The following is a 20,351-nucleotide window of genomic DNA, read 5'->3' as shown; positions in this document are numbered from 1 at the left end:
CCAGGTGAGCTCGTCGCCATGGCGTGCGCGTCCTCGTCCTCGAATGCTGCCACAACACTTGAGACTGCTGCCCTCTTTTTCTGGGTAAGTGACGGCGGGCGTGGGGTGCTGCAAGCAGCGAAGCCCAGTGTTTTGAGGTAGGCGACGACGGGCTACAAGTGGGGCGGCACCGCCAACCACCTATGCGATTTCGCCGGCGAAGATGCTGCTACCCCGGCGTGGCGGAGCTGCAACCGTAGTTCGGCGGGGGGGTCGTCACCATGGGTCGCCCAGGTGAGCTCGTCGCCATGGCGTGCGCGTCCTCGTCCTCGAATGCTGCCACAACACTTGAGACTGCTGCCCTCTTTTTCTGGGTAAGTGACGGCGGGCGTGGGGTGCTGCAAGCAGCGAAGCCCAGTGTTTTGAGGTAGGCGACGACGGGCTACAAGTGGGGCGGCACCGCCAACCACCTATGCGATTTCGCCGGCGAAGATGCTGCTACCCCGGCGTGGCGGAGCTGCAACCGTAGTTCGGCGGAGCTACAACCGTATGCTGGTGGAGTAGCAACCAGCAAGACAAATGCCAGAACCGGCGGCAGCCGTGTTGTGATGGCCACGACGGTGGTCCATAATTGCTGGAGCCAGCAAAAAAAAATTGCTGGAAGCGGTGATTTTTTTGCTACGACCGTACTAACGATGATTCATAGTTTTGCTGGAAACGTTAAGTACTTTTGCTGGAACCCTTTTCTTTTTTTTTGTTGCAAGCATAATTTCTTCTTGTTATCACCGTTTTGATTCTTGGTGGAACAAACATCCATTACTTTTGTTACCATGGTCTTGGATTTTTGTTGGAACCAGAGTATTTTTCTGCTACAACTATTCTTTAGTTTCATTGGAACAAACACACTTTTTTTGTTTGCGATTTTGACGATGGCGAGCATGTCGGTGGTGAATGTTGACGGCGAGCGATGGGGGGCGTCGCCACCGGAGGTGCAATCGCAGGCCATAGCTGTTGTATGCGTGGAGTCAGCGACAAGTGCGGGAGGCAACGAGTGCGGCGACCGACAACGAGGACGGCCGGCGAGGTGCGGCAACCAAAGAGCGTGTGACACCGCGGGCGCGATGAGAGGGAGGGGGTCTATTTTTGTACACACTCGTGAGGAAGACAAATGCGTCAATTGGACGGCTGCAGAGGGCTTAATTAGACGGCTGAAAGTGGACCAGCCGAAATATTAGGCCGGCGTGCCGGCGTCTATCGATCGCCAAAAATAAACTAGCGATGTTGCACCAATCTTACAGTAGGTTTGATCCTACAACGAAGGACTTAGGGGGTGTTTGTTTACAGGGACTTTTTTGTATAGGGACTAGAAAAAGTCCCTCTTAGAGACTTTTTTTACCAAACGGGAGGGACTTTTTAGGGACTAAACTAGGCATTTGGGACTAAATGAAGAAGACTCTCAACGAGAGTCTTTTTGAGACGTTTTGGGACTTTTCCAACAATGCCCCTCCATGCACCCATTGGTCCGCCATCCCATAGTGTTGTTTGATTGTTATTTTTCTATATACTAGGGGCAACATGATCATTTAATGACCTCTAGGAAGGGACTAGGAACTTTTTAGTTTCTGAAAACAAACAGGGAGAGACTTTTTAGGGACTAGAGACTTTTTAATTGGGACTAGAAAAAGTCCTAGGACTAAAGAACCAAACACCACCTTAGTTGTGACACATTTAAATCTCATCTAGATAAGCTTGCCAAAACGATTTATATTGTAAAATGGAGGAAGTACGTGACATCTCAACTCCTACAAGTTTTTTGTTCCTAGGATATAATATTCACATCCTATGAACCAAAAGGGCGCGACGGCAAACCTGTATGTAATCGAAAGCGACCTCGTGCCTAAAATCTGGACTAGCAGCAGAGTTTTCCCGGAGAGGGCTTGCATCGCATGTGGCTGTGGCTTTCCTTATGTGCTGACGTGCACTTGACAGTTGCAGCCGTGACACTTTCCCGCTGGAGGTGGAACCACTCCACGCTAGAGGTCGCTATTGTCCCATCGCTGGACGTTGGCCTGGAATCGCACCCTCGCAGCGTCTCCTTTTTAAGCTTCGGAAAGCTCTCCCAGGAATGGGGGCAAACGACCATTTGGTTAAAGATGTCATCTTATCCTACCTAATGCAATTGAATCCACAAAGTAGCCGTCGCGGCATTCCTGGGATGCGTATCAAACATTACACCAACCGAACCATCAACTAGATAATGTAATCAGGATGGACAGAGTAGAGTATTATTATTTCAGACTGCCTGCACGTGTCTCCTCCCAGACACAGCCAACTTTGCTCCAGCGAAGCACGTCGCGTGTTAGCGAGATTATTATAACTTTATGGATCTGGATCTTAAAGAGCAACTACAATGCGACGACCCAAACAGACGGCGATTTTATTCTTTTTTGTTCATTTTGATCGCCCTGATAGACACGTATATCCGTTTTCGTGTTTGGGTCGGCGCATGCGTCCAACGCTGGCCCGACCCATTTTTTAGGTCGCGCGAAAGAAACAGTACACAAATATTTCAAAAATAGAAAGTTGTTAATTAAACATTAATGCCGGGCACAAAGGCCGTGAGAGTCCACACGTCCATATTTATATTAACTGAAACATTAGTTAAACCTAAACTACGATGAGGCGTGCTGCCCTAGGCATCTTTGTCGTCGACGTGGGGGCTGGGCCGGCCCAGGGAAACGTCGTATTCCAGACTCTGGCGATATCGTCCGCCGCAGGCTAGGCACGTCGCGCCTCCTCCTCGACCTCGCGACGCTCCTCCTCAGCGTGACGCTCCAGCATCTCGAGGTACTCGCCCTCGCGGCGCTCCTCGGCCAACCTTTGTTGGCGCCATTGCTCGAGGTAGGCGCGCTCTTGCACCTTTGTCGACCCCATCCAGATCGGTGGTGCGCTGACCCATTCGCGCACCACCCCGGTCCAGGAGTAGCGCTTAATGGGGTCGGCTCCGGCTCGGCCTTGGCTGGGCACGGTGGGGCCAGCAGCGACATGACACAGTCGCCGGCCGCGGACAGCGCCATGCCCTCCGCCATGCGCGCCTTGTAAGCCGCCTCCTCCTTCTCCTCCCTCTTTGCGCCGCTCCTCCTCCTTGTTCTCCCGGAGGACAACCGCCAGCACCGTTTGGTAGGTGGCCTCCGCCACCTGGTCCTTGTCACACACGAGGAGGGGCGGCGGTGGGGAGCCATGCGAGACGTCGCGGACGTCGCACCTCCTGGGTTCCTTGTGTCCGAAGGCGAACCACCGCTGCCACGACGGCGAGTCGAACGCGTACGCTGGGTCTTGGCGTTGCTCCGGCGTCGCATCTTCTCCGCGTGCGCCCGCGCTGACCGCGGCGCCGCCGACACTGGGATCCTTTCCGAATCCAAGTGCCAGTCGTGCGACAGCATGACATCGGGGTAGGGGAGAGAGGCACGGTGCTCCCAATGCCTCTTCACCTGGTGCATGGGACGGCGATCCGCTGCCTTGGCCGGCAGGAAGACGACGACGAAGGAAGGAAGGAGCGCGCGGGGAGAGACGGCGGGGCCCTTGCCCTTTCCCTTGTTGGAGAAGACGCCCATTGTGGTGGCTAGGGTTTGCTAGGCTTTTGTCGTCGGCGGGGAGCACAAGGGTGGCGAGATGAGGATGAGACATGTGCAAGCGGATGAGGACAGTCCCCACCGCACGCTCGAATTAAAAAAGGCCGCCCGGCATCTCTGACGCGTGGCTCCCGGTGAGCGGTCGTCATTAATAAAGCTGCCGTGGTAGTTGGATGGCCATCAGGTGAGGACGTGACGGACACCGAAAAAGCGCGCGATGCGTTTGCTTCGTGTCCGCGCCGATGCATTTCTATGCAAATTTGAACCGCAAATGGATCCTCGCAGACACGTTTTGCAAATGGATCGGTATGTTGGGCCTTCATTTTCGTTCGCGTCAACCTGAACGTCGGACGAAGTGGGTAGCTGCGTTGAAGTTGCTCTAGGAGTGATACTACAAAGATGATACACCACACAGTATGTCGACAAATCAAAAGATGCGAGAAGAAGAAGAGGTCGCACGTACGTACACATCTTTCTTTGCTTGCGTGTGTCTGCGCTCGGATAACTCGGCCACGTACGTCCCCCCAGCCTCCGGAAAACTTGGCTACGTCTCCCTCTCTCCCCACCTCCCCGGAATAAATCCGTGACAAGCGACATGCCATGGCCCCGCACCGCAGGTCTCTCTCCCTCCCCCTTCGCCTCTCGCTCTGTATCTCTCCTCTCCGACGGAAACAGCCATCTCTGATCCTCCCGTGTCACCGCCGAGATGATTGCGCGCGGCCTGCTCCGATCCAATGCCTCATCGCAGGTCACCGCCCTCTCCCTCCTCTCCTCCCCTCTCCTCCCCTCCCCTTTCTTCCGCGCGCTAGGTACAACAACCGTCGAGCCGCGCCTGCCTGCGCCTGTGTGTGTGACGATGGTTCGGGGTCGCCGGCGCCGTCATTCGGGCGTCACGCCGGCGGCGATCGTTTCGTGAGAGGGAGGGGCCCCGGCCGTCTCGGCCGGCGGGCGGAGACGGAGGGCGCGCCTGATTGGTACCAGCCTCTTATTCAAATTCGGGCGTGAAGATTCTACATAAAGGGGGATTTCCATTTCATTCTATGTTTGTTCTCGATCCGCTCCGGTGATGGCCCGCGCGGTTCTGTGCCGGAATCTGCATCGCCTTTGGAATCTACCTTTATGCTTCTGAGGATATTTGTTGGGCACGGTTTTACTGTGCCTGATTCCATTCTGTTATTACCTTTAACGCTCCTCCTTACGTACATGAATAGTTGGGGAGTGTGGAATCACTCTGTTCTTCAGGCGGGGTCGAAACATTCCTGTATTTTTTTTTCATGTAAAAGTTGTGATGGCTATGATCAATGTTAGACATCCGATCCAGATGCTATTACTATGACATGATTGTTCCACTACTTTCGCAGCCGTTCAGACTTCACATCTTACCTGCCAACTTTTGCCATTGCCAAAGATTCCAAGCTCATGTGTGATCATTTATTTCATCGTCCTTAATTTACACTTTCATAGGCAAGCAAATTTGTGAAGTATTTAACCAGCGCCGGGGGCTTACAAGGGCATGCAGAGAGCTTGTCAGATGCATCAGTCAGACATTTCAGCTCAGCATCGTCTCCTCAGACGAACTCAACTGAAGAAAATGGGTATATCATCTTCTTTTATTATTATGATTGTATTTGTGGAATTATCACATAATTTTACTCTGTTATGCACTGGAGCGTATGCAGGTTTTGATTCTATATATTTACTACTAGCTACTGCTGACTTTGAATGCATAACCTTCCCAGGTTTAAGGGGCATGGCATGTTGGCACCATTCACAGCTGGATGGCAGAGCAATGATGTGCATCCGCTGGTTATTGAGAGATCTGAGGTTGCGACTCTCTAATTCTGCATTATACTGTATATGTTTACTTTGTTACTTTGCTTGCAATGTAACATTTGATTTTGGAAATGGAAGCTTAAGATGTTCATTACTGTATGCTATGGTTGTGAGCTATGTATCTATGTTTGCCTTATACAATGTTAACCTGAATATGCAGGGGTCTTATGTTTATGACATCAACGGGAATAAGTATCTAGATTCTCTAGCAGGACTCTGGTGTACAGCTTTAGGTATGTACAAGTACAATCTTTGGAGTGTGATTATGTACCACAGAATTGTCCATTCTTTTGGATAATACCCTGCATTACCATTTTATTTTTGTGCATTTAAGAGTAATGTATACAGTCTAATTTCATTCATCTTCCATGGTTTCTTCAGGTGGTAGTGAGCCTCGATTAGTCAAAGCTGCAACTGACCAATTAAACAAGTTGCCCTTCTATCACTCCTTCTGGAACCGTACAACCAAACCAACATTGGTAAATTTCTGCGTTCTTTATTGACTATCGGTCTGTTAAAATCATTTTCGGACTTCGTGGATACTGATGATGGAGACGGCCTGTTGTTTTCAGGATCTTGCAGACGACCTTCTTAGCATGTTTACTGCAAGCAAAATGGGAAAGGCATTCTTCACAAATAGCGGTTCGGAAGCAAATGACTCACATGTATGATCGCTGGAACTACTGACCATTTCCTACTCTACTGTATTTTAAAACAATTTTTTTGGAATAACGTGCAGATGCTCTGTTCATTAAGAAGGGTAGCAACTATAGATACAATATATGTTGCTCTTACCGTCATTCGGCATTCGCATCTACAGAGAATCACTAAAAACTGTTTTACATTGTGTTATGTATGAGAAAGTGACACGAGCTTTTATTTAAATAACAAACGTACATAGTTTTTTTACCTTAAAGAACACATCGCTAGGAACCTTTTCTCAGGGAAAAAGTTGGGGCACTGAAACACAAACAGTAGGGTGGATTGTGAGATTTACATGGTTCCTCCACGTGTCAAAAGAGAGAACCTTTTGGGTGTTCCATTTCTAGAAGGCTAGTGTAGCTATTGTCCCTGGTTCACCATTTGCACTTTTTTGAGATGGCCATAGCCTTAGTTGTTTATTTCACTCAATATGTTTAGCTGATATATTTGCCATACTGAATGGCATAGTCATTTGGTGATAAGCACTAGTTATCTGTGCTGATGTGGAATTTGTTTTGTTCTCCCTCTTCTGGTTTCTCACAGCACTGCTGACACATTTACAACGTTTACACTTGTTCAGGTCAAACTGGTATGGTATTATAACAATGCATTGGGGAGGCCAAACAAGAAAAAGTTTATTGCACGATCAAAAGCGTAAGTAACATAGTTTCTCAATCTTTGATCTTCAAACTAGAAATATAGGGTTTTCTTTATTTGTAAGTAATTTTCAGTGGCATCAATTTCCATCCTGGGTCATGACTTCAATATTCTTGGGGTCTCGTTGTTATATTCTGTATGTAATTCAGAGGTACTTTGAGTTCCTTCTTACTACCGTTGTATTTATTGCAGATATCATGGATCAACATTAATATCAGCTAGTCTCACTGGGTGAGTATTGGCCTAAAAAAACCGTGTTTTTCTTCTTATGTGGATATTTCTTTCTATCAGTACCTACTACCTAGTACTTTGACGAATCTAGTAGTCCATTTCTTATTGATGCTTAATTTATTTGCTAATCGCTTCTGTATCTTTAGTCTTCCTGCCCTGCACCAGAAGTTCGATCTGCCAGCACCTTTTGTTCTGCACACAGACTGCCCTCACTACTGGCGCTTCCATCTTCCTGGTACTCTTTATTTCAAAATTTAGTTTTATGATCAATGCAGCATTTTTGTTACTAATGAAATTGTTTTGGTGGGGGGCAGGTGAGACAGAAGAAGAATTTGCAACAAGACTTGCCAAAAATTTAGAGGATCTTATCCTCAAGGAAGGACCAGAAACAGTAAGGTTTTCTTGTCACCAAACTTATATTTATGCAATAGGTCCCAAGTATACTACTTGACTCATGCATTTTTCTCCTGTTAGATTGCTGCGTTCATTGCTGAGCCTGTCATGGGTGCTGGTGGTGTCATCCCTCCTCCAAAGACCTATTTTGATAAGGTGGTTTTAAAATCCTTGAGCTACATCTTTTGATAGATTACGTAAGGGGAAGGAGACTCTTCAATTCATTTATTTGACCCCACTGTTAAGTTCCAGTGAAGCTAAGATTACACTTTACTGAGCTTTCTAAATACTTCTTCACTCTCTTATGCTGCAGTAGTTCCACAGAAACATCTTTTTTTAGCAGAATCCACAGAAACATTATTGCCTGATGAACCCTTAAAGCTAGTGTATATATTAGGTTGCTTCTATATAGTGGACATGAATTCTTCTTTTCCTTGTTTATCTTATCTCATCTTCCTGTCTGCCTACAGGTTCAAGCTGTGGTTAAGAAGTATGACATCCTTTTCATAGTAGATGAGGTACTTTAAATTCACGTGTGAAGTCAAACACAAAACAAAATACTAGATAGTGCAGGAACACAGGAAACTTCTGTATGCAGTCGTTATTAACTGATGATGTGTTTCAGGTCATTACCGCATTTGGAAGGTTGGGAACCATGTTCGGATCTGATATGTATAACATCAAGCCAGATTTAGTCACCTTGGCCAAGGTGAATATCCTTTCACAACAGTATATCAGTAAATATTAATTATCCGATGTCAGCCGAGCCTGCCAATTTCATGAAAACAGGCTCTTTCGTCTGCGTATGTGCCCATTGGAGCGACTCTTGTTAGCCCCGAAATAGCAGCTGTGGTTGATTCTCAGAGCAATAAGCTAGGTAAGTGAATGGCATTGCGTGAGCTTAATTAGTCATATCTGTGTTGGCATGTCTCTAGCCTTTTTTTTAAGGATATGTGAGCTTCACAAATGTGATGTGCGCTGAGCTGCTGTCTTTTTCTTGCAGGTTCATTTGCTCATGGCTTTACATACTCTGGCCATCCAGTTGCTTGTGCTGTCGCCATTGAGGCGTTGAAAATCTATCGGTATACTGCACTTCCCATAGCACACAGAGCCCCTACCTCTGCCCGTATTTGCTTTCTTGTCCTTACGAATCTTTCGCAAACTATATGGTATCAGGGAAAGGAATATTCCTGATCATGTGAAGCAAATCGCTCCACGCTTCCAGGAGGGAACGAAGGCCTTTGCAGGAAGCCCAATTGTTGGGGAGGTACCCTGCTTTTATTTGTCTCAGCGGACTCTTTTCTTGTTCAAAAGCATAATCGACATGCTCCTGTATGCAGATCCGTGGTGTAGGATTGATACTCGGAACTGAGTTCGCCAATAATAAATCACGAGATGACCCATTCCCTGCTGAATGGGGTAAGTAACAAGTCATAGCTTGGAACCACTCTCACTGGAGCATTGTTATACTAGTACTCCCTCCGTAAACTAATATAAGATTTAGATTGCTATTTTAGTGATCTAAACGCTCTTATATTAGTTTACAGAGGGAGTAGAAGTTTATCATCCCAGAAATATAGAACGACTGGTCGTGTTCCAGGATATACATACGTTCACTGAACCAGAAAGTATCCTTACAAACTGTTTCCCTGATGGCATATTCAGGTGTTGGTGCTATCTTCGGACAGGAGTGCCAGAAGCGTGGCATGCTGGTCAGGGTTGCCGGCGACAGCATTATGATGTCACCGCCATTGACAATGACCCCTGGCGAAGTTGATGAGGTAAGATCAGAAATAACAGTAGCACCATCATCCTTTACTTTTCTCCGGACACCACTGAACTTATCTCGCTCTGAAACTCTTATCAGCTGGTGAGCATATACGGAGAAGCTATGAAGTCCACGGAGGAGAGAGTGGCGGAGCTCAAATCGAAGAAAAACTAGACAAGATGCAGCACAACGATGATGATAACGTCGACTGCGGCGATGGTCTCGGATGTGTACAGAATAATTCCTCGCTGTCAGGTGGTAATAACGCACCGGAACGGACGCTGTTCTTGATGCGCGGAATGGCAAAGCATTCTTTCACCGAGCGATGGTGATTGACGACTTGATTACAGACAAGATAGATTTTGGTACATTCTTACCTCGAAAGATAATCTGCCAAATAAAGCCGTTTATAAGCTTGCCACTTTGATAATCTCTTGTACTGACACAATTTGAAACAATTTGAAAGAATTCCTTTGAGATCTCTTGTACGGACCTACGTATGAATCGTTCAAATTTGATGATGTTCCTCAGAAGAGAAGAAACGAAAGAAATGTGAGATGGTGCAATGTCTAAAATAATCGCGCATGGCTGCCGTGCCGACACATTAGCTAGCGACGTAGCATCCGGCGGCGGCTTCTAAGCGCAGACGAGCGAGACGTCGTCGACGACGGGCCCGCAGAGCGAGCCGCTGCCGTCGGACATGGTGTGGTAGCCGGAGCTATACAGCACCACCCGCGTGCGGTTCCCCTCCGCCGTGAACGACAGCGCGCCGCGCGCGTGCCCGCCCGTGCCCCGGGAATGGTACTCCACGGCGGCGGTCCCCTGCGCCCCCGTGGCCGCCGCCACCACGCGCATGGGCTGCAGCTCCGGCCCGCACGCCACGCACCCGTCCCCGGCGTCCCCGACGGAGAACTCCATCCGGCACGCGCTCCCCGGCACGGTGTCCACCTCCTGCACCAGCGCCGCCTCCACGCCGGCCACCAGCTCCACGGCGCGCGACCCGCCGGGCACCGCGTGGCGCGCCGCGTCCACGTACTTGGCCGCCTTGGAGTAGGACATGACCATCCACCCGGGCAGCGGCGACACGGCGCCCTCGCCCATGGGCGGCACCAGCACCCCGCACGTCGACCCCGGGGCGACGTACGGCCCCTCCTCGAAGCCCCCGTTCCTCAGCAGGTTGCCGCCGGCGGCCTCGGCGGCAGGGTGGAGGGTCTTGATGGCGACGGCGTCGACGAGGGGCCCGCAGGCGGGGTCCTCCGCGCCGCCGCCGTCGTCGCTGTGGTGGATGACGAGCGTGACGACGCCCCGCTCGGCGTGGAAGGCCCAGGCATACGAGTCCCAGCCGCTGGCGCTGTACACGGTCTGGATGGGGAGCTCCCGGCCGGGCGCGTCAGCGGCGGCGTCGGGGACGACGGAGAGGCGGAGGCGCTCGGACTGGCCGCAGGTGCGCGCGGCGCTGAAGGTGACGGAGTAGCGGGCGCCACGGGTGACGCTGAGCTGCTGCCGGACGGAGGCGCCGCTGCCGAGGCGCACGGCGTGCGCGCCCTCCGGCACCGGCAGGACCATGCCGTCGCCCGGCCGGTCCGTCCCCGACTCGACATACTCCACGGGGCCGGCGGCCTTCCAGTAGGGGATGGCGTGCGCGCCCGTGACCCTCGTGCCGTTCATCTGCGACCTGTTCGGCGGGTACTCGAAGTTGCCGTTCAGCAGCGGGCCTGCATGCATGCATGCATGCAGCGCGCACAAATTAGTGATGGCATATTGGCATGCATGATGTGTCAGTGTCAGGCAGTGAACCGTCAACCTAGAGTAGATCTCAGGCGTTGACATTCTGCATAATAATCTGAACCATACATGTACCCACCCGTACGCAGCACGTTAGAGTGCAGAGCCCTGATTTGATCTCTGTGGTTCCAACAGGTCAATGCCGGCAATTTTCAAGAAAATGTTAGGAGTACTTTTTTTACACTCCGTCGACTCATAGATGAATCAATTTTGTGCACCCTGGTTTGATTCCTTTTGCACGATATCGTGCGAATAATTACAAGTCAACGCCAGCATTTTTCTTGGGAGTACTCCCTCAGTTCCAAATCAAATCAAGTTGTACTCTATTGTTGAACTTCTCCTTCAGTTCCAAATGAAAAATATGCTACTTCAATGTCAGTTTAAAACTGCGACACTTATTCTGGAGAAGCGAGGAAGCGGAGAGCTTCCGAACGGGCCCTTATTATGGATCGGAGGAAGTATTATATAGTACAACGGTATATTTTGTAATGGATATTATAATGAAACTAATTTGATGTTGTTGATATGCAAATATATTGTCCCCTCTTTCTATCAGTTCAAACTTTCGGATGAAATAATTGGAGCATTAATTCAATATGGTATCGATGCTAAAAGGTCTCAGGTTCAAAACAATGCTAACACGGTATTAGAAAAGAAGATATTTGTGCCCACATCAATCCCACGCATGACTACAAAAAGGCCTAGATGCGAGGAAGAGTTTTGAAATATATCGCCCATCTCATTCCATCTGTTTGAATTTTTGGAGTAACTGGTTGAACCACAAATTCAATTATCTTGACACATTTTTCTATAGACTGTCAAATTTTAAAAAGGTTGACATAAATCAAAGCTAGATCTTCAAATTTGCTAACATTTTATTAGATTTAGTGAAGTTTGACATAGGAGGGCCTGCCCCATCGGAATCCAAAACACCATCCCCAAGGGCTAATCTGAGAGGTCTTTTGGGGCTGAGCAACCCCACGTCTGTCATTTTACGAGCTCAATTTCATGCCTCTCTGTGTACATGGCTTAGTGAGTTGTTGTAATCCCATGTTGTGCTACCCTTCTTCTATCAATGAAAAGATATGCAACTTTTGTGTATTCATGAAAAAGAAGGAAAAAAAGGTTTGACATAGGAAATCCTTGCTCAGCTTGCTGTTGCTGGCGGTGGCGACACCTGCGGGTGCCGTGTCCTTGTTGAAGGCGCTGCCATGGTCTTTTGTCTGTGTCCCGCTTCGCGCACCGGGGGAAACCCCTAGGTCTGGTTCACCAGATCGGACAGCGGCGGCATCCCGACGTCGTATCCTTCTTGAAGGCGCGGTCTTGGTTGCTCGTGGCGTCTCCAGTGTTGGAATTAAAGATGATGGACGCCAAGCTTGGTTTTGGGCTGCTTCTCAGGGCATGGGCATTCGGGGCGCAATGTACGACATTGTCGGTGCCTCATCCATGGCTTCTTCCTCCTGTTCAGCCAAATCCTGCTTCCCACTTGCCAACTCCTCTAGGCGCTTAAGGTGGGGGTACGTTGATTTGGTCTGTCCTGGAGCGGTGGCCGTGCGACGGTGGTGCCTTGTGATGGTTGTGACGCGGTCTAGGTGCTCTGGGTCTCGTCTCCTCGCCTTCCTTGGCTGGAGTTTGAGCTAGGAGAGTGTATGCTGTGTTGTATTCTTTCCCACTTCCCCCTCTTTTATCTATGTTACTCTTGTTTTCTCCTACCTATTAATGAAATGATACGCAAGCTTTGCGTATTCGCGAAAAAAAAAGCACAGTCGATCAAGATTTCTGACGAGCTGGGGGGGGGGGGGGGGGGGGGACATGGTTGGAGTTGCGAGTCAAGGTTAGGGGCATTCATCCGATTCTTGGATATTGGGAAAGGTGGCGGCCATGATACAGGAGAAAGAAGGGAAAATGCGACCCATTTGGATTTGGGTCGAACTGTAAGTAACTGAAAAGAATTGTGTATGGAAAAGGTTGCCGTCCCCAGTCGGCAGTGTGGCATCCAATGGCTAGCACAGAATGGTAATTAAACTTAGACAATAGATTGTTAAGAAAAAACTGAGACAATAGACGGGTATTTCCTATGCATCTTTGCAACACACGTAGCTAGAATGTATGCGAACATGACCAAAGACGTTCGAACTACCTAACCAAGTGACGGTCGATCGCTAGACGGCAATCGCATTTAACGAACGACTAATCACTCATGGATGCAGGCAAGATGTAAACAGTGCAGTAGCTTTGGCGATGCTCTCACCATCTACGTCGGGGGCAGCTCGGGCTGCCGCGAAGGCGAGCAGTAGCACCGCGGCGCAGCGCGCGGCGCCGACCACCATCGATTCGATCGATCTCCTACTGGCGATCGATCCGCTGATCGAAATACCGGTGCACGATCTACTGGGTGAACAGGTGAAGTGAAGTGAAGTGAAGGTGGTTTGTTCCAATTTTATAGGAAGACGACGGATCGCAGGTGTGCGGTGTCCGTGGCAGCAGGGTCCAGGGTGGTGACTTCGCGGAAGGCGCCGGTCGGTGGAGCTCAACTGGCCGTCGTCAGTCCGGCAGCCTGCCTGCCTCCCCCTCGGCCCGCCGCCGCGTGCGTGCGGTCACGTGCTGTGCTGCTGTGTGCGCCTGCACCGCCGTTGCGATTCCCGTGCATTCCCTCGATCGCCCACGGGCACGGCTGAGGATGGAGGACGGCGGCACACGCCTACGCGCGCTTTGACTCTCTTCCATGGCCACATGGCCGTGTTTCCTCCGTGCCTTGCGGAATGCCCGATGGCCCATCAATGCGACAGTACGCCGTGTGTTCCTCGCGCCACCGTGCCACTGCCGGAGTGCCGTCCGGTTTCCTCCGTGCCTTGCGGAAACGCAGGCGTGCGTAGGCGAGGCGGGCAGCGCCGTCCGGCGTCCGAAGTCCACTGCGCCCATGGCCACGGGGGAAAGGTTTCCGCGTCAACAAATTTGTCACTGCAATAAGTCATGGACTGGGCCACTGGGGGCGCTTGGGCAGCAGGCCAGGAGGTCGCTCTTAGCTGGGCCACGAGCCGAGTACGCATGCCGGGCCGTCTGAACGGGCTCACGGGCTCATGGCTGTTGTTGTTTTTTAAACATGGGCTGACGGTTGTTGGAATGAAGGCCGAGCGATGCATTTCCGGTGTTTTTTTTTCCAAAATACATTTCCGGTGTTAACCTGGCTAGCTTGAGCGTCAACCTAGGTTCATCAAAAGAATAAAGGAAACTTTATCGTCAACCTGCTCTCCAAGCATCCTTGGTACGTACGCAGTGTACATGGGAAATGCTCAGCTACCACTCCATGCTCGTAAGCTGGCTTAGCTGAGCTAGCTCGTACTAGTGTTTGGGCGCTATAGTTTGGGTTTTGTACTCTAATGGGCACTGACAGCACGGCCATTATCAGCTCCTGCTTTTTCATGCCGTATATGATTATAAGTTGAATGACGGATAGCACTGAACTGTCTCGCTCGGAACCCTTTTCAGCTGGTGAGATGTATCCATGAGAGGAGAGAGTGTCGGCCGGATCCGATCCAACAAGAACCAGGCGATGCCGTCTCTTTTAACTTGTACGACGAGGATGATCATAATGTCGTCGGCGATGATGACATCGGCTGTGAAGAGAACAATCTGCTCGCTGCCAGATGGTAATAGTGCACCGGAATGGACACTGTTCGTGATGTAGAAAACTGTGAACTATTCTTGCGCCAAAGACTATTAAACATTGGTCCACTAACCATGGTTGAACTTCTGATTATGTTGAACAGAGCATGGTCGCGTCGAACCAAACATCCCTACAGATTCTAAGGGCATATCCAAGGGGCCTTCGTCAAACGGACGCCTCCAAATATTCCAAAGCATCAAGAATCATAAGTAGCACAATGCATCAATAATCCAAAGAGAAATGTTTTAATGCAAAAATATTCCACAACCCAATCGTAATACAGTTTTGAAATAAATAGGCTCAAATTTAAATTCAACACATTCTTACATATGCTCTTATTGTTCATATGAACCGCCCACAAGTGCTACACCAGATTATTTTGAAGTTGTGTATGGGTTTCTCAATTGCGAATCTGAGAAGAGCATCTACAACCAGAATTATCAATTACGGGTGCCTATACGTCCGCGGACTCGTCCAGACGCACCCGTGGACAGTGACCGGACGACTCTCAAATAATGCGTTTTGCAACCGTAATCCCTATTTCAAAAATATCAAATACATGCAAACACATGCACGCCGATGATCTTGGCCAAATATTGTTCAATGCACATAAATACAAATTGTGTGTACTTAAGAATACATAGTTCAAACATAAATATTGTTCATAGTGCATAATTGATAAACTAAAAGCAAAGTTTACTGATTTCAGTGTGGACCCGCATATGCTCCACAAGATCATTCAACATGCACATGTTGATCTTGCAATTGTCGATGCTTCTCCAAAAAGTTTGCAATACTCTCTGCCCCTTGTTCCAGGAGGCGGACATGAGTTCTGGGCTTCTCAATATCATGTGTGCGTGCTGGCCCTTCATCCTCATCCTCGACAATCATGTTGTGCAAGATTACAAAACATGTCATGAGCCGCCAAAGTGTCTCCACTTCGCACATTATCGCAACTCCACAAATCCGACGAGGCGATGAACTCGTTGAATATGAATTCATCAAGGTCAGAGTTCTCATAGCCATTATTCCATGATGAATCCATTGAATGACCTAGAAATGATGACCGAAAGAATCAAAATCTAGCTCTGTCACTTCACCGAACACGTAGAGCGCGAGGTGTATATATGGGAGAATTGAACGTATCGATATGACGTTCGGTGGTGGAGAACCACGGTCAGCGGCGGTGTGGATTGCGGCTTCCGGTGGCGAAGCCCTAGGTTGGGGATGACAGTGGAGCAACGATGCCAGCGGAACTCTGGTGACGACTCTGTGGATGAGGGCCAACAATAGAGAGGAGGAGAGGACTGGTCAGGCAAGGAAGGGGGGGGGGGAATATGACTGAATTGGCGCGGGCCTTAGTGGTCAGTCCGACGTGGCATCCGATATGGGAAGTGTCGGTCAGACCGGGTGTTTGGACCGGATACGAAGCGTCCATTTGGATGACGTTTTTTCATCCGAACATTGACCAGGCAGCCTGCCCGGGCGTTTAGGGCGTCTATGGGGTCTGTTTGTAGATCCTCTAATGCATTTGGATAAATTATTCAAACGTTGCCGCATTAGGGCATCTCTAATGGCGACCCACAAATTTCCTCCTCATTTCAAGCCGGGTTTTAAATTAGCGGACATGCAAACCGGCTGATATTCATCAAAGTTCGGAAACAAAATAGCACAAATAATCTATACATAGCATGCAAATATGTCCAGTGTGTCAAATTCGATGTCCAACAAGTTTTTTAATGGATCATGTCGTCCCACACATACTACCCTTCAGTTTCACCCAATAGTGTGTGTACGTAAATGGCGACCACTTTATCCTGTGGTACATCACGGCAACACGTAAGGGCTACACAATGTGTAGAGTAACATTGAGTGAATGAATGATTCGGTTAACAAGTTGAGGAAGAAGAAGCAAAACTTATGATCTCCTCCTCTGCCGCATGCAATGGCCATCTTGCCTCCAGCTAAGCAATTACGTGACAAAACTTGCTAACGATGGTCTGGATGGCATGTCATCGATATGATGACGACCTCACATTGCGATCATGGATGATGTGCATGTCATATGGCGCAATGTGCTTTCGTGCGTGAAATGATTCATGCACTTGCTGCCAGAATGTACCCCCTTTGCTTCTGCCTACAAAATCCGCGGATAAAGTCAACCACGCATCGCACAACAACTCATCCTCCATGGTTAAGTACCCTGCCATCCTTCCTACTCTGAAAAAACGACATGGCCTCCGAAAATAAGCTCATGGGCATTTGACCGAACACTTGCCGGGCGTAGTGGCCTCCATGGAGGTCGTCGACACGGCGGTAGAGCGTACCTGGGCAAACGGCTGTCAATGCTCGTTGCGAACGTTCGGCAATGCAAGTGTGGCGGCCGGAGATACAGTGGCGGCAACAGAGGTGGAGGTTGCAGATGCAAAGCAAGGGGGTAAAGTAGAGGAGTGGAAGAAAATGAGATCGGGATGGCGGATTTAGTGGACCTGGTGTGTCGGGTTCCAACATGGCTGATGTCCGGACTCGGTCCCGCAACCATCCCCCTTTGTCTCTAATTTGCGAGAGAAAATGCGTCCGGACCGCCGAGCGGACCGATACATGCCCGCGTAGTATGATTTCCGATGTCCGGACAACATAGTGCGAATGTATGCAGGCGGTTTGTGGGTCGGCGTTGGAGATGCCCTTATGCTATGGAAGCTGGACAAGATCACTCGTATGTTCAAGTTCAACACCCAGAACTTTGTTATTTGCTAGAGATGCTCTAAACACACTAATCCCTTTGTTCAGATAAACAAATAGAAAAGACAAGAGAAAAGATGCGGAAAAAGACAACTTCATGCGCGTGTGCATGCGTACTCTTTCGTAGTGATGTGTGTGATCGAGTGAAGTTCTTTTTCTTTAGTTGGAGATCGAGTGAAGTTGATGAAGAGTCAAGTTGGGAGAAGAAGTCAAACTGTCAGACCCAAAATCAGCCTAAAGAATAACATACAAGTGGCACCATGAAGCAGCACAGTTCATGCCTGCCTACTAAAAAGCCCAAAAGGGCCAAAATATCCGAGCACTTTTCCCTGTTTTCTGTATTTTATATTTGAACCAGAACCCTTTAAATACAAATGTGACCAAATGCAACTCAGGCAGCAAGCAACTAGCAAGCAGAGTAGAGCAGAGCAGCAGTAGCAGACACAGAGAGAAAGTAGAAAGGCAGGGATGGGTCAGTGCCCCTCTATTCGGCAGCCGGAGGCAGAGTATGTTCGCCTGCTGGCGGCGGCACCCGGCGGCAAAAACAGGTGATTTCTTGAACAGTTTATTTCATATGTTCGCTAGCAGCTGCTGGCCAATTGCAACTGCTGCCGGTGTTCAAAGTGTGTGCCAGAACTGCTCGTTTCTTCTTATTCAGTTAGAGTTTAGTAGGTGTGATTACTTGTAGTCCCGAAACTGTTGTGACATTTTTGTGTCTCCAACATGCAGGAACGAGCAGTTCAGCAAACCTACAAAGGCCATGAACAAATACCAAAAAAGATCAAGCAAGGACGATCTAGTTATGAGGGCGACGCTCGAATCAATCACGAGAATTGGATAAAACTGCAAATCTGATGAAAGAAGAGCGATGCCAGATGTCAGAGTTTCGACCCGGATATTATAGGCATCAATTGTGAATCTTGATGCCGGTAAAAGTACGGTGAAATCTAGGATGGCTTTCGAATTACCAAGCTTTGGTTTATAGAGGACTTAAAAGTAACTGTGTGTACAACTCTACTAGATTTTTTTTAGGGGTACAAGTCTACTAGCTAGCACTACGCATGTTCCGGAAATTTGCTTCGCTATGTTTTATAAATATTAGTAATAATAGTATAAAAGGTCATTGGCAATTAATTCTAGCCCATCCGACAACGCATGGACCGGTGGTAGATTGTGAATAAGGGTGAAAGTGGTTAGGATAAGTTTCGACTGAAACCGCTTTCGAATCTGTTTTTATAGGATACGGTAGGAGATTTTTACATCCACACACAATCCGTTTCGACTCCGAGTTCGGCTGATACGATATGGTATAAGATATGATACTAGTATGGTATGACGCCATAGGATAATCTATTTTTAATAGGATAACCCGACCTTCTAAATATGGATATATGATTTATGGATGAAGTTTCAGGTATTAACTAGCAATACGTTTTAAAAGCATGTCTCTCAAGTTTGACATCATGTTGGAGGTCGGGAACACGATATTCGCGAGTATTATCATCTCTTTTTCTATCACCTTCATTTACTCCCCTCGAGTAAGCAACATGTCCGCAGTCAAATTGATGTCGAATAGAAGAGCACTCTATACTGTTTTCTCTTGGCATTGGGTTACAAATGCTCAATTGGCGGAAATATTGCATGGGTGGAGCATCAATATGGTTGACGCTGTAATGAAGCTGACCATCGTTGTTGATGAAGGAAAAAAAATCACACCATTCAATGAGGGGGGGTTGAAGTCGACATTCATAAGTCAAAACTTAATCATGTTTTTTTTACTTTGGGGTGATGTCCATTGGTGTGTGTCAACATGATCAAGAACTCAAGTGTCAACTGGCGATAAGTATATGCATCCTACTTATGAAAGTGATACATACATGCCGACATTGTTACATAAATAACAGAAATTGTTGCCTACGCCGAGAGTGTTCATAGTGGTAGGACATGCCCACTTGGTTGACCTAACTTTGAGGGATCGAATTTCTTTGAAATTTTCTTTAAATCACCATCAAGGTTTATGTTGAGGAAGGCAACTCACTTATGTTGTTCACGAGCATGATTGAGCCATTCACTATCTCTGGTTTTATTACATGTAGTAGGTAATCCATGTGCAGTAGCACAAACATAAGTAGTGTGCCCTCTTGTCTCCATACCTAATATAAATCAAACTAAATCTCCGATGCAACAACACTGATAAAAATGACTCCTATAATAGTAGGAAGCAAAACTCCTCAAAAAACATGCATGGAAACATGTTCAACAATTAACTTGTTCCTGAAACTAGTTTGAACCCTAAAACATCATTGCTAAGCAAATGAGCACAAGATCGGGGGAAATAAATGGTGGGACGGAGGAGATTACCTTGAAACCTTGGTGTGCGAGGAATCAAGCTGAAATCAACCATGGTTCTTTGTAGTTTGGAGGAGAAGAGAGAGAGTTTGAAATTTTTGGATTTAGGATTACCTCAATAGCAACATGTTTAAGGTTTCTGCCTAATGGTACTCATACTAGCGCTTGGCTAAATTTTAGACCCATTGATCCTCTTGTCTCGATTTCGTAAGAGTGTTGGTACAAGCACACCCGCTCATACCATGATGCTTACTTCAGCTCATATTAGGATGTATGGTAGTCCCCCCCCCCACCAAGTGCGGGAGTTGTAGCAAGTAGCGAGTTCCCCCAATGAGAATCAAGGTAACAATCGTGAAGGTATTGTTTTCTACACCAATGATAAGTTGTGCAACACTAATAAAATTTCACTTGTGCCCCAAGAACTCTAGCAAGGGGGGCAACCTTACTAGCTTTGCTACTTATATTGTATGTTTGGAATAAATAAAAACTAGAAAAAAACTTATGCTAAAGCCTGGACCGGGGTTCATAATTTCACCAATAGCAACTCTCCAAAAGTGTGACAAAGAGACATCTATTGAAATATTATGTGCTTATGATATATTCTGTAAGATGT

The 20,351-nt window shown here is 48.2% G+C and overlaps 2 protein-coding genes and 1 long non-coding RNA gene across 3 annotated transcripts; 2 read left to right on the top strand and 1 right to left on the bottom strand.

Moving 5' to 3' along the window:
* Nucleotides 1–4,168: 4,168 nt before the first annotated feature.
* LOC125539467 (gamma-aminobutyrate transaminase 1, mitochondrial) lies at nucleotides 4,169–9,672 on the top strand. Its single transcript, XM_048702925.1, has 19 exons — nucleotides 4,169–4,359; nucleotides 5,076–5,206; nucleotides 5,351–5,435; nucleotides 5,605–5,677; nucleotides 5,826–5,923; nucleotides 6,017–6,109; nucleotides 6,727–6,800; nucleotides 6,996–7,034; nucleotides 7,181–7,269; nucleotides 7,349–7,425; nucleotides 7,509–7,583; nucleotides 7,898–7,945; nucleotides 8,053–8,136; nucleotides 8,217–8,304; nucleotides 8,431–8,509; nucleotides 8,604–8,694; nucleotides 8,768–8,846; nucleotides 9,093–9,208; nucleotides 9,295–9,672. The coding sequence occupies exons 1-19, from the start codon at nucleotides 4,318–4,320 to the stop codon at nucleotides 9,367–9,369; spliced, it is 1,536 nt and encodes a 511-aa protein (XP_048558882.1). The 5' UTR covers nucleotides 4,169–4,317; the 3' UTR covers nucleotides 9,370–9,672.
* Nucleotides 9,587–13,369, bottom strand: LOC125539468. The gene is made up of 2 exons (XM_048702926.1): nucleotides 13,232–13,369; nucleotides 9,587–10,910 (listed from the first exon to the last, which is right to left on the bottom strand). The coding sequence occupies exons 1-2, from the start codon at nucleotides 13,308–13,310 to the stop codon at nucleotides 9,832–9,834; spliced, it is 1,158 nt and encodes a 385-aa protein (XP_048558883.1). The 5' UTR covers nucleotides 13,311–13,369; the 3' UTR covers nucleotides 9,587–9,831.
* A 4,426-nt stretch (nucleotides 13,370–17,795) lies between these two features.
* LOC125533893 lies at nucleotides 17,796–18,523 on the top strand. Its single transcript, XR_007294379.1, has 2 exons — nucleotides 17,796–17,937; nucleotides 18,119–18,523. It is a non-coding gene; the product is annotated as an uncharacterized LOC125533893 (long non-coding RNA).
* The last annotated feature ends 1,828 nt before the right edge of the window (nucleotides 18,524–20,351 follow it).

This window comes from Triticum urartu, chromosome 2, assembly GCF_003073215.2.
Source record: "Triticum urartu cultivar G1812 chromosome 2, Tu2.1, whole genome shotgun sequence".
Lineage (NCBI taxonomy): Eukaryota > Viridiplantae > Streptophyta > Magnoliopsida > Poales > Poaceae > Triticum > Triticum urartu.
The sequence above is the reverse complement of the archived record's forward strand: the minus strand, read 5'-3'. Positions and strand labels throughout refer to the sequence as shown.